We start from the raw sequence: 15210 nt of genomic DNA on the forward strand, positions 1-15210 counted from the left end.
TGTAAATTTTGAAAATATTAAAGAGTAAAATAAGCAGTTTGAACAGAAAAAAATAGCATTTTGTGTATTTGCACTATTTATTTGATAACCGTCATGTGTAAGACCCTTTAAATAGTAATATATGTGCATTTTGCATTTAAGTGAACAGTATATCTTTCTGGGATTACGTCCTTTAGGAAATAAAGGTTAAAGCAATTAAAGGGCATCTTTAAATAAAACTTACCAAAACTTAATACCTATGTCCAAACCTGCACTTTAGTTGAATTATGTAAAAGTCAAAAAGTAATTAAGTAAAATTTGAAGTACAGTAATAAAATGCAACTCCTCAATGTCACTTTTTAAGTTCCACTTGAGTTCATTTAAGCTGTAGTCATAAAGTGAGGGAATTCTGCTCTGTCCTTGTGCAGTGTACTCTCATGATCCACACACTGTTTACCATTACTTGCTGACAGTACTGTTTAAAGGATAGCACCCCATCTGTATACTTCCTACATGCTTAGGCAGGTAGTGACAACAGAAGGAGCTCCACGGTTAAACTCCCTCTTATTTGGGCTTCGTCATGAGTGATTTTATCAAACTCTAAGCCATATCCATCTAATTAGTAAAATAAATACTTATGCTCACTATCTGTGGGACCTGATAGAAAGTATAAATGAATGGCACTGTGGATTAATTTTAAAACTCAGCGAACAGCTAAGACAACATTAACTAGTTATTTAGCACACACAAGTGTTGACAGTTACCACATCCAGTCTAAACAAGTGACAGCTACAATTTTCTCATCGGCACTACCCCTAGAGACTTGGAGAATTTAGAGTTAAACCTGTATTGAGAGGACATAGACTTGCTCAGTTTTTCTATACTGCTATACAAGAATTTTTTCTTGCTGCTGTTTCTTAGGATTTAGGTAAGAAACAGAAGGAGATAAATCCAGTCTTACCGAGATTTCCCACTATTTCATATGGAGCTCATTTTAGGTCTTCTTTATATAACTCAGAAGTTCATCTTTTTCCATTTGGTAACCACTTTTCTTCCACTGTTCACGCAACTGCTGTAACAGGACTCCAATTTCCTTTCCTGAAGAAATACCCACTTTCCGGATGTCATGTCCACTCACGGGGAATGGCGGGACAGACCACTGCTGCATCTCCTTGAGCAGACCATGCTCTCCTTGGTACTTCAGCAGCTCACATACACGGGCAATTGCATCCGGTTCCCTTGACTAAATGACACACAGTTTTTCACGATTAAATATTCACAATCTCATTCCACTATTTACTTATATAAAGTCTACAGTTAGAATAAAAAATGCTTCTCTGGTTAATGAAGAACTATTTTTACGACCAAACCTAATACATACTTACATCTATAACGAAGTCTTGATATGGTTTCAGTGGTTCTGAACTATCTGTTGCTTTAATCAAGTCTTTCCTGTTTTTAACTATAAATAAACCCAAGTTTTTCTCTTCTTTTGAAATTTTCAATCTCAAATCCAGTTTTGTGACATCATCTTGTACTTTGAATAAAGAGGCCAAAAGAATCATTGGCTTTGGTGAAAAACCTTCAACATTTTTACTGACTTTGTTAAATTCCTCTAAATTTGCATTAGCAGGTAAACCTGTATGGCAAAAAAAAAAAAAGACATTGTTTTTATTTATAAAACCTTAGTCATTGTTTTTAATTATAAAACCCTCACTTGTCTCTCATCCCACGTAGTTTTGTGGGTTTTTTGAGGCTTTCTCTGTATAGCTTTGGAGTGTGTCCTGGAACAGGCTAGCCAGATCCTGTCTGCCTCTTCCTCCTGAGTGCTGGGCTTAAAGGCATATGCCACCATTGCCCAGTCCACCATGAAGTATTTTTCCAGTAGTATTCTTTTTCCACTTTTTTTTCTCAGCCCATCTGTCACTCTCAACTCCTAGGAAACCCTATCATGTTCTTGTTTTCCCTAGCAAGATGTAGCAGGAGGCTCAGGAGCCATGGTCACATCAAGTGCACAGCAGATGCTTTCTCAGTGATGCTCCTGTCTGCACCCACTCCCTGCTCAGTAAGTCTGTGTTCCTGACTGACTTCATTTCTACATATTAAATTTTCTTGTAGAAGGAGTAACTAGGTTTAACTGCTTTTTGATGATAACCCACCTGTAAAGCCAGTAAGTGGCACAGCTTCATCAAATCCAAGTGTTCACTGGACTATTCTTTACCCATAAATTGTTAACCCTTAATCCCAATGTTTACCTTAGAATACAATTTCCCCACTTAAAATTCCTTAGCTATATAACTACAAAACATTTTACCTCATGTACTTTAAACTAGGTCTTTTGTTGCTCAAAATTTTTACATAGTTGTATAACCTATGCTCACCTATGTGAGAAGCCACATCAAGATCATAGATCAGGTGGATCAAATGGTTTACATGGTTCCCAGTGAGAATTTTCTTCAGTTCTATCCAAATCCTCTCTCCTGATATTCCAGCCAAGCCTTTGGCGTTTTCTGCAATCGCTTCTAGAGTCTCGGGGTCATGGTCACCAGGTTTGTCCACAATTCTGCCATAAAACCTGTAAGACATTTGACTTTTTTTTTTCTTTAAGGTTTTTTAAAATGTTTTATTAAAGAGGAAAAAACCCTACAAGACAAGCCTCAGAATTTTGCTACTTCTATACCAACGTCTATCACCATATAAAGTATTTTTCCATTTTTTCCCGGGGTTGTTTCCCATCTAGATAATGGGTCAACAAAACATAGACAGTGAGACAATTTCAAAGTTTTGCTGTTTGGTCTGTTTTTGACAGATTGTTTGCATATACTCGCTTAGAAAACTTGGATTTATTGACTAAATACTTATGCCCTGCTACACAGTATTCTGAGTGGGCCCAAAAAGTGGCCAGTAAATGTTACCAGATGCACACTACTCAGGTCGGCATTTTTTATTTAAGATTAGAATTTGGATTTTTTTAATCCCTGGTAAGAAACTATCAAGATAAAACCTACAGAATGTTTGTAAATGTCACATCAGATGGGGCATTATAGAAAGAATTCAAAAATAATTGCAAAATTATAAATGATCAAAAAGTCTATGAATCATGTCTAGTGTCACTAGTCACCAGGGAAATGCACAGGAATCACTCCAGGGAGAATGGCTCTTATCAAAGGCAGCAAGTGCTAAACAAGTCAGACAGAAACATACTTGTAAAGCTAAGCAGAAGTAAACTAGCATAGGCACTGAAAAATGGGGAGAATCCTCTGAAGACAAACAGATCTACAATGGTTTATATCCAAAGAAAGTCAGGTCAGTATGAGGTGACCCCGGCTCTCCTGTGTTCCCTGTGGGTCACTTTTGAAAATAAACTGCTGATCAACTAGAAAATGTAGCGCATTGAACATGTGGTACAGTGGCCTGAAACTTATGGTTAGCCAAGGCTGGCCTTGAACTCATGACCTTCCTGCCTTAGGATCCCTCAGTGTTAGGATTATAGGCATATGCCACCACTCCTGATGCAATATCCTGTCAAGTATAGCAATAGATGAAGCTAGAGATGACTGTTAAATAATCTAGACACAAAAAGACTAGAAATGCATAATCTCATTATGTATCAATGTAGTCAAAGAAGGTGAGCCTAAACCGAGGATAGGCTGACTCATCAGTGGGCAATGATGATAGGTACACACACGAGATGACATCCTCATCACTGATGCAGACTGGAGTGACACAGATAACCAAAAAGCTTGAAGGAGTATTGATGTTTTCTCATAAACATGCTATGTGTTTGAGGGCAGACAGGAGCTTTACCTTAAATTACAGTGTATCACAACATTACATATACATGTATAGAAGTTGAAAGTCATGCCTACAAAAATTAAAATCACTGCTACCCACAAATCTATCCATGCATCTTACACTCACCAAGTTTATCCATCTTTTAAGTATATTTATCTATATTCTGATTTATTTCGCCACTCATTTAATAGCATTTTCTTTTTGTCAGTGTCGTTTTGTGGTGAGGCATCTGAGCAGGTCTGTCCCAGAGCATCTCATACTCTGCAGCTCTGTGGAGGCAGACACTTTAAGTCATCCTCACTGTGATCAGAGCACCCAGCACTGTGCATGGTGAGGACTCAAATCACAATGAAGCAAAATACATTAAAAACTTAAAGCTTTCATATAGAACATTCCACAAAGGATGGTTTATGTATATTTTCAAAGTCAAAGGGTGCTACCTCATCACAGAAGACAGGTACTTGGGGGTCTCTATTTTATATTTCTGCTGATATGCACTACACAAAACAGGACTGTGCTCAAAGGGAAAAAAACCTGAAATTTTCTGTTGTTAAAATTTACAAATTCTTACCTGAAATATCTTAAAATTCGGAGATAGTCTTCTTGAATTCTCTGGTTAGCATGTCCGACAAATCGAATTTTTTTATTTTTTAAATCTTCATAACCATTAAAATAATCAAACAAGGTACCATCAAAACCTATTCATTATAAAAGAGGGAAGAAAAATCATTGGCAAGAATTTAGAGTGGGAAGGAAAAAGAATCATCTGAAAACTACCACACAGTAAAAATTCAATAAGGCTAAAATTTACAAACGAACAAAATCAATTTACTAAATTCGTATAAAATGGGAAGGAGGGGAAGACACCAGACAAAAGCTAATTTTCATATTGATACAGAACACCACCAGCAATGAAAACATATATTCGTAAAATATGAATAGAAGGAGAGACCCTGCCTCAAAAGTATTGGTGGAAAGTAATACAGAGCACTCAATACCGTTTTCCATCCTCTGTGTACATGCATACATGTGCATATACACATATGCATACACCCATAAACACAAATAAATCTTAAGCATAGTAATATAGTAGACAAAAACTATTTGAAAATAAAAATATGCTTATTGGTAGGAAAAAGAAGAAAGCCAGCATGCATCTTACAGAAAATTACAAGCTTCAATAATATTCTGGGGAAAATATATCAGTACCAAAAGAGGCTAATGTCTCATTTCCCTAATATGCAAATGCTGTTTTGAAATAAACAGACCCAAGATGGTAAAATACCTATTATCTCAGCATCAGGACCCTAAGAGAAGAGTTTTTAAGATGGCCTGAACACATCCTCAAAATTGAAAATAACAAAAAGCAAAACAAATAAAACACAGGTTAAAAAAATAAAACCCAGCAATCTTAAAAAATAACATTTTAACCTTAGTCACAAGGTTTTGAAAAGCTTTTCAGATTTCTCTCAGACTGGATAATATCTGGCAAGTCTTTAAGTGTTTCTGGGCTGTTTTGGATTTATGCATAAGAATCTTGATTTATATGACAATTTCCAAAAGTTCCATATGAAAACAAAGCAAAAATGGAGAAAAGAATGCTAAATAAGCAAAATAAGACTATAGCGTGTATCTTAAGATAATGTTCTAATACAAGAATGGCAGGATGGCTAACTCTCCCAAGCTACCATGTACAGGCCCCTCATTTACATCTCTAGTAATGCAAAAAGAAACAGGGAGGGGCGATAATGCCTTTGGAAGCAAAGTAACCAGCCATTAACATCTATACTATTCATGTTTGAACCAGTAACAATTGAAAGAAGCCTGAAGAAAACTAGGCTAATGTAAACATTGTTATTGTTTTGGTGGGATTACTATATTTAAAAGAAAAAAAACAAACAAAAGCACTAAAGATATAAAAAGCATGACCTTTAGAACCAGACTGCTTCAGCGAGAATCCTAATTGTTCAATTTACAAGCTACACATTAGGCATTTACATCAATTAAATGGCTTCATAGACTTGTTGAGCAGATTAAATTTATGCAGTGTGCCTGTAGTTGAGCTGGGCAAATGATAAATTCCAGCAAAACAGCATCAAGAGTAGCTTTGTTTCATGTGAAATACTACTTTTTTAAAGACTCGGTTTTTCTGTTTAGTGAAGCATACTGAAAATATTCCTGTTGGATGAGACTCTATAAAACCAGGTGAAGTAGTTTAAATTTGAATTATGTAAAAAGAAAAACATACATGAAAAAAAAAGAAACACACAGAGCACATTCATTATTTGGGCTCCTTACTGCCTAAGTTTTGGAAGCTCTCACCTTCACTAACTTTAGCATTCTGCAGTTTTATATATCCATCTTGCCTAAACTTACTTTCTCAGAACATGAAGCAATAATCAAAGAGACTGTGTGAAATTAAAAGTATAAAAATTGGTGTAGCATAGATGTACCATCCCAACTCACCTCAACTCCTATTTCTCCTCACCTTTCATACCATAGAGGATTAAGCTGACAGGTGTTTCATTATCTATGGCAAATTCATTGCTGCTTCCTAAGATTGGATGCTCAAAAAGATATTGAGGTTGTATGTAGAGTCACTAACAAAGATTTGATAGTTATATGCCATTCTACACAACATTTTTGGATACATATGAATAAAACACAGTGCAGAGAGTGATATGATATAGGGGGAGTGTTTGTGTTACACATTTTTCTTGCACTGTTTAAGTACAGTAAGTTAAAAGAATGTACAAATGTGGCAGTTAAGCACTGACTGTTATTTATTCCCTTAATCTTCACTACAGTAGAACAAAGGAGGCTGACAGAAATACTTCAGTTTGCAGCTAGTGAGTAACCGAATCTGAGCCCAGAGATGTTGGCTCCAGTCAACAGGATATACTGGCTCTCATAAGTTAGTGAGTTCAACACCATTTCCATAGCACAAGTGTACCAAGGAAAGGAAACCCTGACAGGCTGAATTAAAACACAGTCTTGACTTCTCAAGAGATTACCTAGGAACATAGAGTTTATGGTGAGATCTCTTCGTTCAGCATCCTTCTGCCAGTCAGTTGTGAATTCTACCTCAGCATGTCTTCCATCAGTGGTGACATCAATCCGGAGTGTAGTAACTTCAAAATTTTCTTCATGAAGCTGCAATTAAAGACAAATTTGTTATCTTTTTAAATTTTAGCATATATGAGTGTGCATTCATGTGCCACAGCTAAGGAAAACATTCCCAAGTCCTTTATCTCCTTCCACTATTGGTCTTCTGGGGACTAAATTCAAGATGTCAGGTTGGGCAGCAGGTATCTTTACCTACTGAGCCCCCACAAAGGTTTTTGTTTTCTTTTTAATTTGGTTTTAGTATCACCAAGTATTTTAAAAACTTGACTACATCAAGGCAGGATGTTGTGATACCTGCCAATTCCTGTATGTCTTTTAAAGTCTATTAGTTTACACATATAACTCTGTACAAAAACATACAATTCAAAAAAAAATCCAAAGAACAGTTTCTTAAAATTACCCACTGTGATTAAGATTAATTTCAGAGACAAACACACCACTGTGAGGAGTGGGGTGGTAGGAAATGCACTCAGTACATTTGACTCCAGTCATTCCACTTTAGGGCAAGCTCTTCTCTGACATACTATTGAACAGCTCCAGTCTGAAGAGAGGCAAAGACCAGTTTCTGGAACACAGACCACTGAGCAGCAGCTGCTGAAAGAAATACTGAGTCTTCAGGAAAGAGACCTCCAGCTGCAAAGGCTGGTAACAACATGGTGTGAGCAAAACACTGAGAAAGACCTGGACATGGGATGTGGGCAAAACCACATTTCAAATGCAAGCTCATTTGATTCTATCAGTGGTGCACTGCCAAATGACAAATTAGCAGTAGTCATGCACAGAGATTTTCAATCACACAGGAGCTTAGGACCTCCTCATTAGGAAGTTTGTTCTAGCATTCCACACAGTTTCACATCCTTTTCCACACATAAAGCTATACCTATAGCTTCATCATAAACTAAGGCTCTTGAGATACAATGACATATGAAAGGAAAGAAATGGACTTGATGCAGGAAACTATGTGAAATTATTACCAGAAACAATATATACATTTCCTCCTTATACAAAACCAGGATAGACCAAAAATAATAAAAATTTGGGGCACCAGAAACTGTTGATAGTAGATAGAAATGAAACACCACAATGAAAACGGGATTAAGTGGAAATCAACAAGACTCGTCTTTTTCACTATTTAATTTTCAAAATATTATACAATCATGTAATCGGAGGTTTCTCTGTCCCGCCCCATCCCGCAGCTGCTTCTAAATCACTCAGAGGCTTAATTGTAATTACAGACTGCTTGGCTGAACAGCTCGGATTTATTACTAACTAGCTCTTACTTTTAATTTAACCCATTTCTATTAATCTATGTTTTGCCACATTTCTTGTGGCTTTGCCTGTGCTCTAATACATCTTGTTCCCCTGTCAGCTGGCTGGCATCTTCCTCTTGGTCTTTCCTCATCCAAGTCCTCAGTTTGATCATTATGCCTAACCTTATCTCATCTGAGCATTGGTCAAACAGCTTTTATTATTAACCAATTAGAGGAATACATTTCAGACTACAAAAAGATCATTCCACAGCACAACTGAGCTTATCCCCTGGCACACGACTCTGTGGAATTCTGATTGCTAATGAAAATTCTTAACATCAGGAGCACTAGCTCACTTCCATAGACTACCAACCACAGGTCACTTTGCTGAAGAATGGAAGCATGGGTAAACAATCTTTTGACGTTTTGACATGACACTGTCATCTGCAAATGCAATGGACTGTATTCATAGTTATCTGGGGACACATGTCCAAGGGGCCCTGCCTGGCCAAACTTCATTAAGAGCATCATTCGAATATAATGAGAACAGTAGAATGATGGGGAGAGTCTTCTGGCTTGTGTTAATTTCATTGGTTAAGTAATAAAGAAACTGCTTGGCCTCTGATAGGACAAAAAATTACGTAGGCGGAGTAAACAGAACAGAATGTTGGGAGAAAGAAGCTGAGTCAAGGAGTCGCCATGATGCTCCTACTCCAGACAGACGCAAGTTAAGATCTTTCCTGGTAAGCCACCTCGTGGGCTACACAGATTATTGGAAATGGGCTAGTTCAGGTGCGAGAGTTAGCCGAGAAAAGGCTAGATATAAAGCCAAGCAGTGTTTAAAAGAATACAGTTTCCATGTAATTATTTAGGGCATAAGCAAGCCATGTGGGCGGCTGGCTGCTCCTATTACAACAGTAGAACATGCTCATTTAAGGAAAACCATTAAGACAAAAAATGCTTAAAGAAAACACTTTGTCAAAACAATTTATAACTAATAGCCAATGGAAAATAAAAATTTTCAATCTGAAACAAGAACTGAACACTAAAAGAAATATAGTCCTGTGCCACATAAGGACACTTTAACAAAGAACCTCAGTCTATCATATTATACACATAGTACAGTATTTGTGCACCCAAAAGCGTAACATATAGTCATGTATAGTACATATTTATTATCATAAACAACTATGTTACTAGTTTCTGTATTTACCACACTACATTTATACTTACTTTAATGTATGTCACATATCATTCATTTAACAAAGGAAGCATGTTCGAAGAAATTGGTTGCTGGGCAATTTCATTAACAATTTAGTTGATTTTAAACTTTTTATAGTAAATTTGAAATATAAGATACAGCTATAAAATTAGTTAATGTCCTGTTGTAAATCATATTACTCTTTAAAAACTTTTTTGTTAACAAGACACAAATCAGAAGAGGAGGTAGTGAGGATCACTGCTGTCCATCCCATACCTTGGCCCACTGGACAGCTCAGAGTGACACAGATGGAGCTGTTCTCCCCCATGAAAGAGCAGTACCATGGAGCATGTTCTAAAAGACCTGCCTGGATCTGATAAAATATACTCCCAGAACACAGTTGTAACTAACAGTCATAAATTCAAACTCTGAACCTGAATTAACCAAACACTGTTATTAATAATACCCTAGAACAAAAGTATATGCTGTGAAGGGTGGCAAGAAAACTAACTCACATAAATGAAGAGTATCATTAAACCTACAAATTAAAAACAAAATCTCCAACAGAGGACTTACTTGGTTTTCCCTCAGAAACTGAAAGTGAGTTGAGTGTCAAACTTATATAATACATAGCTCCAATGGAGGGTATGCAAGATTTCAGAGGGCAGGAGGCAATGACTTCTCTGTACTTTCTAAAAAGTTGATACTGTTTGAAACCAATTTACACTTTCACTCACCCTGGCAGTGATCGTCCCATGCTTCTCTCCTTTGTTGTTTATCATACGAACACCAGCTGACTGGAACATCTCCTTCATCTGAGTAGGGGTGGCAGTGGTGGCAAAATCCACATCTTGAGGCTTCACCCCATTTAGTAAATCCCTCACTGCTCCTCCTGCTATTCTTAATTCATGATTCTCTTTGGCAAATAATTCTGAGGAAAGAAGGTTATTTGTTTATTTTTTTTAACACAACAGGGTTGAAGATTAAAGCTCATATAAGCATAAGGTCTTGTCATCTATTATAGGTAGATCACTGAACTGAGCAGTCTTGTATGAGAATGAAAACAATAGTTAGGCAGTGGTGTATATGCCTTTAATCTAACACTCAGGAGGCAGAGGTGATGTGAGATTCCTCTCTGAATGCTGATAATTCCATTGGTGAATAAAGAAACTGCCTTGGCCTGTTTATAGACAGAACTTAGGTGGGCGGGGAAAACTAATCTGAATATCTAAATGCTCAGAGAAAGGAGGCAGAGTCAGAGGAGAAGCCATGTAGCCCCCGCTGGAGACAGACACAGAAACTTTAGCTAGCAAGCCACAGCCACATGGCAATACACAGATTCTGGGAGAAAGAACAGCAGAGTTAGGGAAAAACCATGGAGCAGCTGCTGGAGAGAGACATGCTGAAACTTTGCTGGTAGGCCAGGACCTCGTGGTGAGGCACAGATTAATGGAGATGGGTTAAATTAAGATGTAAGAGTTAGCCAATAATAACCTAGAGCTAACAAGCAGTGATTTAACTAATACAGTTTCTGTGTGATTATTTCGGGGCTAAGTGGCCGGGAATTAACTAGTGACCTCCTTCAACATAGAGGCAGGGAGATGTTTATGAGTTCGAGGTCAGCCTGGTCTACTGATCAAGTTCTAGGACAGCCATAACTACACAGAGAAAATCCTGTCTCAAAAAAAACAAAAAAAGATCTGAACATCTGAGATGGTTCCCTACAGTAGACTGCCGCAAAGAACTGTAGAAAGAGAACTTTGAGAATTTCTTTCTGATCCAGCAGATAGTACAGAATTCTAAGATGCCTTAAGATCACCACTGTAAGTATGAGTTTCAACAGCAATAAACAATTCTGATTGTTTCTCTGTGGTGTATGTGTACACTTTAGAATGGAAATTATTCTGTCTTTGGGATAAATGCACAGACAGTAAACTTTGCATGAAACTTATGATAAATATTAGAGCCAAGAACTCTTAAAAAACAAAACTGCACATATTGTTTGAAACTAATTTGAATCTGTGCTATACAAAGTATAAACATTATCCAAGGCATGCCTTGCACAATTCTTGAATGACTGCCCCCGCTTTCCAGTCAGTTTTAGTCTGTGTTTTCCAGCCACAAATTAAGATAAACTAGCAAACAATTAGCTTCTACAATTCAAAAGCTAAGAATGCCAGCAGATAGCAACTCAATCCTATAGAAAAGCTCATTTATTCCATTGCACCTACGTTTCTGATGTACCACACCAATGTATTTTAAACTTGTATTGATTTATGACTGTCTCTGTTCTACAAAACAGTAAAACTGCTTTCACACTGAAATATGGAATTTGAGGTAACCTAAAAGTTTGTCTTCCTGGGCTCACATGGCTCCCCTTAAGATGGAAGTTGTGGTTTATAAGTTGATAACCAAAGAATAACATCTTTTTCCTGAAAACAATCTTCTTCAGATCCCACTTCCTAAACTCTCTCCAAAACAAACTAATCCAGGACCCAATATTGCAACGTCAGTTTGAAAATGCTCTGTTGCAAGGTCATTGGCCTCTCCATGCGTAGTAGTCTTCCTTTTCTGCAAGAAGCAGCTTGGTGTGTCCTTGGGGATCATGCATTCAGCTAAACTCAGCCCTAAACACTCCCAACTCAAATAGAATCCTCAACATGTTTTCCTCCCATAATCTTCTTCCACCTTAGATTTTCTAAAATGGCTTGACTAAACAATCGTGTCTAAAATAAACATGGGCTCTTACACATAATTCTACTTCCATAAGCCCTCCCCAATAAGGGTTTTGCTCCCTTAATTTCCAATCAAGTCTCTCAACCAAATACCCCTGTTAAGGGTCTTTAAACTGTAAAAATCATGTTCACAACTGTCCTAACACTAATGGAGAGGTCCATGTCCCAAACAATTGAAAAACTGTCCAAGCTGCGATCTGTTTCCTTTAACACTTAAAGCAGGCCTCTAAAATCTGGGCTTTTTCAGGGCTCTCCAGTGTCTTCATAGATCTCCTTGCTCCAATGCCAAGTCCCTTAAATCCAGCCTCCATAGTTGGATTACTCAAAAGCACCAGAGTAAATTACACTAGGCAACTCCTCCTAAAGATTTGCACTGCAATGTCCAAATTCTCTAACACAACACACAACAGCTCCCATTATCTCACTTCTATCTCATCTCTCTCTAATCTCTGCCTCACACTTCACCTATACCACTCTCTGCAGTTGACTTTCAATTTGTTTGCACTGAGCGCTTCACTACAAGCACTTTTCTACCTTGGTCAATCCAGCTCATTGGCCAATGGTCCAACTTCTTGTCCGGTAACACCAACTAGGAAAGGCACTACTTATAGAGAGCAGTGAAATGGGCTTTAAGGGTGTGACCCCTGAGAAGCTATGCTCTACACCTAGGAATGAATGGGCAGCACATATTGGAGTTGATGGGTTATTAAAAAAAAAAAAGGCGGCGAGGGAAGGACCTAGAGGAGTTAGACTATAATACTTAACATCGTAAGTATTATTTTATTTATGGGAGGGGCAATAGAGACTGGGAAAACTAGGGGCTGTGCGAGCACATGAGAAAAGAACAGGTTCAATCAACCTATATTAGAGCTGTTAGGACTGCAGTGCCCAAGCAGCTGATAGCCACTTATGGTTATTGAACATTTGAAATGTGTGAATCTGAATAGAGACGTGTTATATGTGCTAGATATAGCCTAACATGCATAAATGTGGCAAGAATAACCATTTTCACAAAAATCATACTCCTATGATAGCTTGTTAGTTACAGAAGGTTAAATATAATGCTTGGAGAGCTATTAATTTCACTCTTTTCTTTCTAGTTTTATAATGTAACTAGAAAAGGTTATCACATGCAGGTTTATATATTTCTATTGGAGAGTAAATGTCTAGAATTTTTCATTCCGATTAAATCACTGTGACTACAGCATCGTAAACTTGTATTTAAACCCTCTACTTCCACGAAAGAACTTAAAAGGAAGTTCTCCTCGGTAGGTACCCATTATCTCATGTGAAGAATAAAAAGCAGTTTTGGGAACAGCATAATAATTTAAAGCCAATGGTTCCCCAGTTTGTTCAACAGAATTAGTGTACAGAGTTAAAACAAAAGCAAACAGATGTTCTTCCTTCTGAGTCAGTGGGATATAGGATAGAATCCTAGCTTTTATGGTTTGAAAGTACTTCAAGGGCCTGTGAGATGTCTGAGTGGGTAAAAGTACTTGCCATCAAGTCTAATATCCTGAGTTGCATTCCTGGAACACACATGGTGGAGACTACTGACTTCTACAAGAAGAATTCTGACCTCAACACAGAACATGCATTCTGCCCATCCCAATAATAAAGAGGCACCTCGAGTGCATCCTCGGTGTTTTACACACCCACACAACTCAGTGTATTCCTGGAAGTCATTCTTAGCATACCCCCAAGCTTTACATCGCAGCCATGGGCTGCTTCAGTGTCATTTGCTCACTTTAAAGACCAATACTGACAAAACTGTAGCAACAGCCATTTTCTGTCTGCCTCCCAGACAAGCTTTACAGGTGCTCACACAGAAAAAGAGGACATAATTTTTAGTTCCTTCCGTTCTCTCAGAAAGCAATTATACAAAGGAAGAGACTGTAACTTCACTGTTTACAAACTGCATAACATCAGACTCTGCAAATTTAAAATCCAACTCCTTCAGTTAGTTATTTTGGAAACAGAAGAGAAATTTTACTTCCTAATTAGGTGTTTCCTCTTCTATACACACATCTAGAGGTGTTGGGTCTCATGATGGGTAAATGGGATTTCTTAGAGACATAGAAAAGCTGTGCTTTATGCTACAGTCAACTCCCCACTTCTAGTGAATGGGTTTATGATTTTCAGTTTATCCCAAGCAGGCCTTTCTTTCATTAGCCCCACAATAACTATCTCAAAATGGGGCAAAGATGTTTCCCCTTTATTTGTGGTGAACAATTCCAAAGCACAGAAGGCTATCTTCACCTCTCACCTGTCAGGCTCTTCAAGCCTTCCGTGAAAAGTGACTGGAATTCTGGAGACTGCAACTTCATTGTAAATAGGTGTCGCTTTAGAAGGCACAATCTACTCCAACTACAGTTCAGTAACTGCCTGTGCCAAGGAAACAGGCGCCTCTGCATCTGGAGACAGTCACCAACCACGCATCTACAAAGGCAAACACAAGGGCACGCAAATTAAACTTCAAAATGAAGGCAAACAAATACTATCAGACAAGTCAACTAGCAAAACCCTCTCTGGGTAAGAACCTGGAAGTGACCCTTTAAGGAATACTAAAGGTCTCGGATGGCAGCTACCCAATTCTGTACTCCTCACACGTTTACTATATCGGAAGCAGGAGGGGAAGAGTCCCCGAAAATGAAATATTAGACCGGCAGGAACAATTGGTCTCCAAAATAGATCAGTTACACGTGCTCATCACCCTCCTTCCCCACCCAACGCCGACTTCGGGGTTACTGCCTCCAAAGTAGGAAGGTGGCGGGGTTGCCTCGGCGGGCCAGAGCTCTCAAAGGAGCCCGAGGAAAATGACGCGCCCCGGAACAGGCACGCTGGAGCTGGCCACGTGTGTCTGAAACGCCTGCTTTCGCTCCTAACTCTGAAACCCGCCGGGCACCGGCTCCGGCAGCCCACGGCTCGGTGAAGAGACCGGGTGTCGCCGAGAGGGCGGAGCAGCTTCGACCTCCCGCCAGCCCCCCCCCCCACCCCCAAAGGCTTTCAGACGCACGCGGTACCGGCGGAGTCGCCTCGGTCCCTTCTGAACGCAGCACTCCCACGCCGAGGGCCTCTGACCCGCCCCCCTCCCCGCCACACGCGCACTTCCGGGTCGCGGCGC

At 38.7% G+C, this 15210-nt stretch overlaps 1 protein-coding gene across 3 annotated transcripts in view; it reads right to left on the reverse strand.

The window, feature by feature from the left end:
- Positions 1–15210, reverse strand: part of Trnt1 (tRNA nucleotidyl transferase 1) — a 17393-nt gene extending 2183 nt beyond the window's left edge. The window contains exons 1-8 of one of the 3 annotated variants that reach the window (XM_075983297.1): positions 15103–15210; positions 14353–14525; positions 10089–10282; positions 6789–6927; positions 4346–4472; positions 2361–2554; positions 1365–1618; positions 941–1222 (exon numbers count right to left, since the gene is read on the reverse strand). In XM_075983297.1, coding sequence (XP_075839412.1) covers positions 974–1222; positions 1365–1618; positions 2361–2554; positions 4346–4472; positions 6789–6927; positions 10089–10282; positions 14353–14500 — 1305 coding nt within the window. In that variant the 5' untranslated portion in view covers positions 14501–14525; positions 15103–15210 and the 3' untranslated portion in view covers positions 941–973. Of the gene's footprint in view, positions 1–940; positions 1223–1364; positions 1619–2360; positions 2555–4345; positions 4473–6788; positions 6928–10088; positions 10283–14352; positions 14526–14865; positions 15035–15102 lie in introns of those variants that run through there. The other 2 variants (XM_075983298.1, XM_075983300.1) reach the window with 2 other exon arrangements.

This window comes from Microtus pennsylvanicus, chromosome 8 (assembly GCF_037038515.1).
Source record: "Microtus pennsylvanicus isolate mMicPen1 chromosome 8, mMicPen1.hap1, whole genome shotgun sequence".
Lineage (NCBI taxonomy): Eukaryota > Metazoa > Chordata > Mammalia > Rodentia > Cricetidae > Microtus > Microtus pennsylvanicus.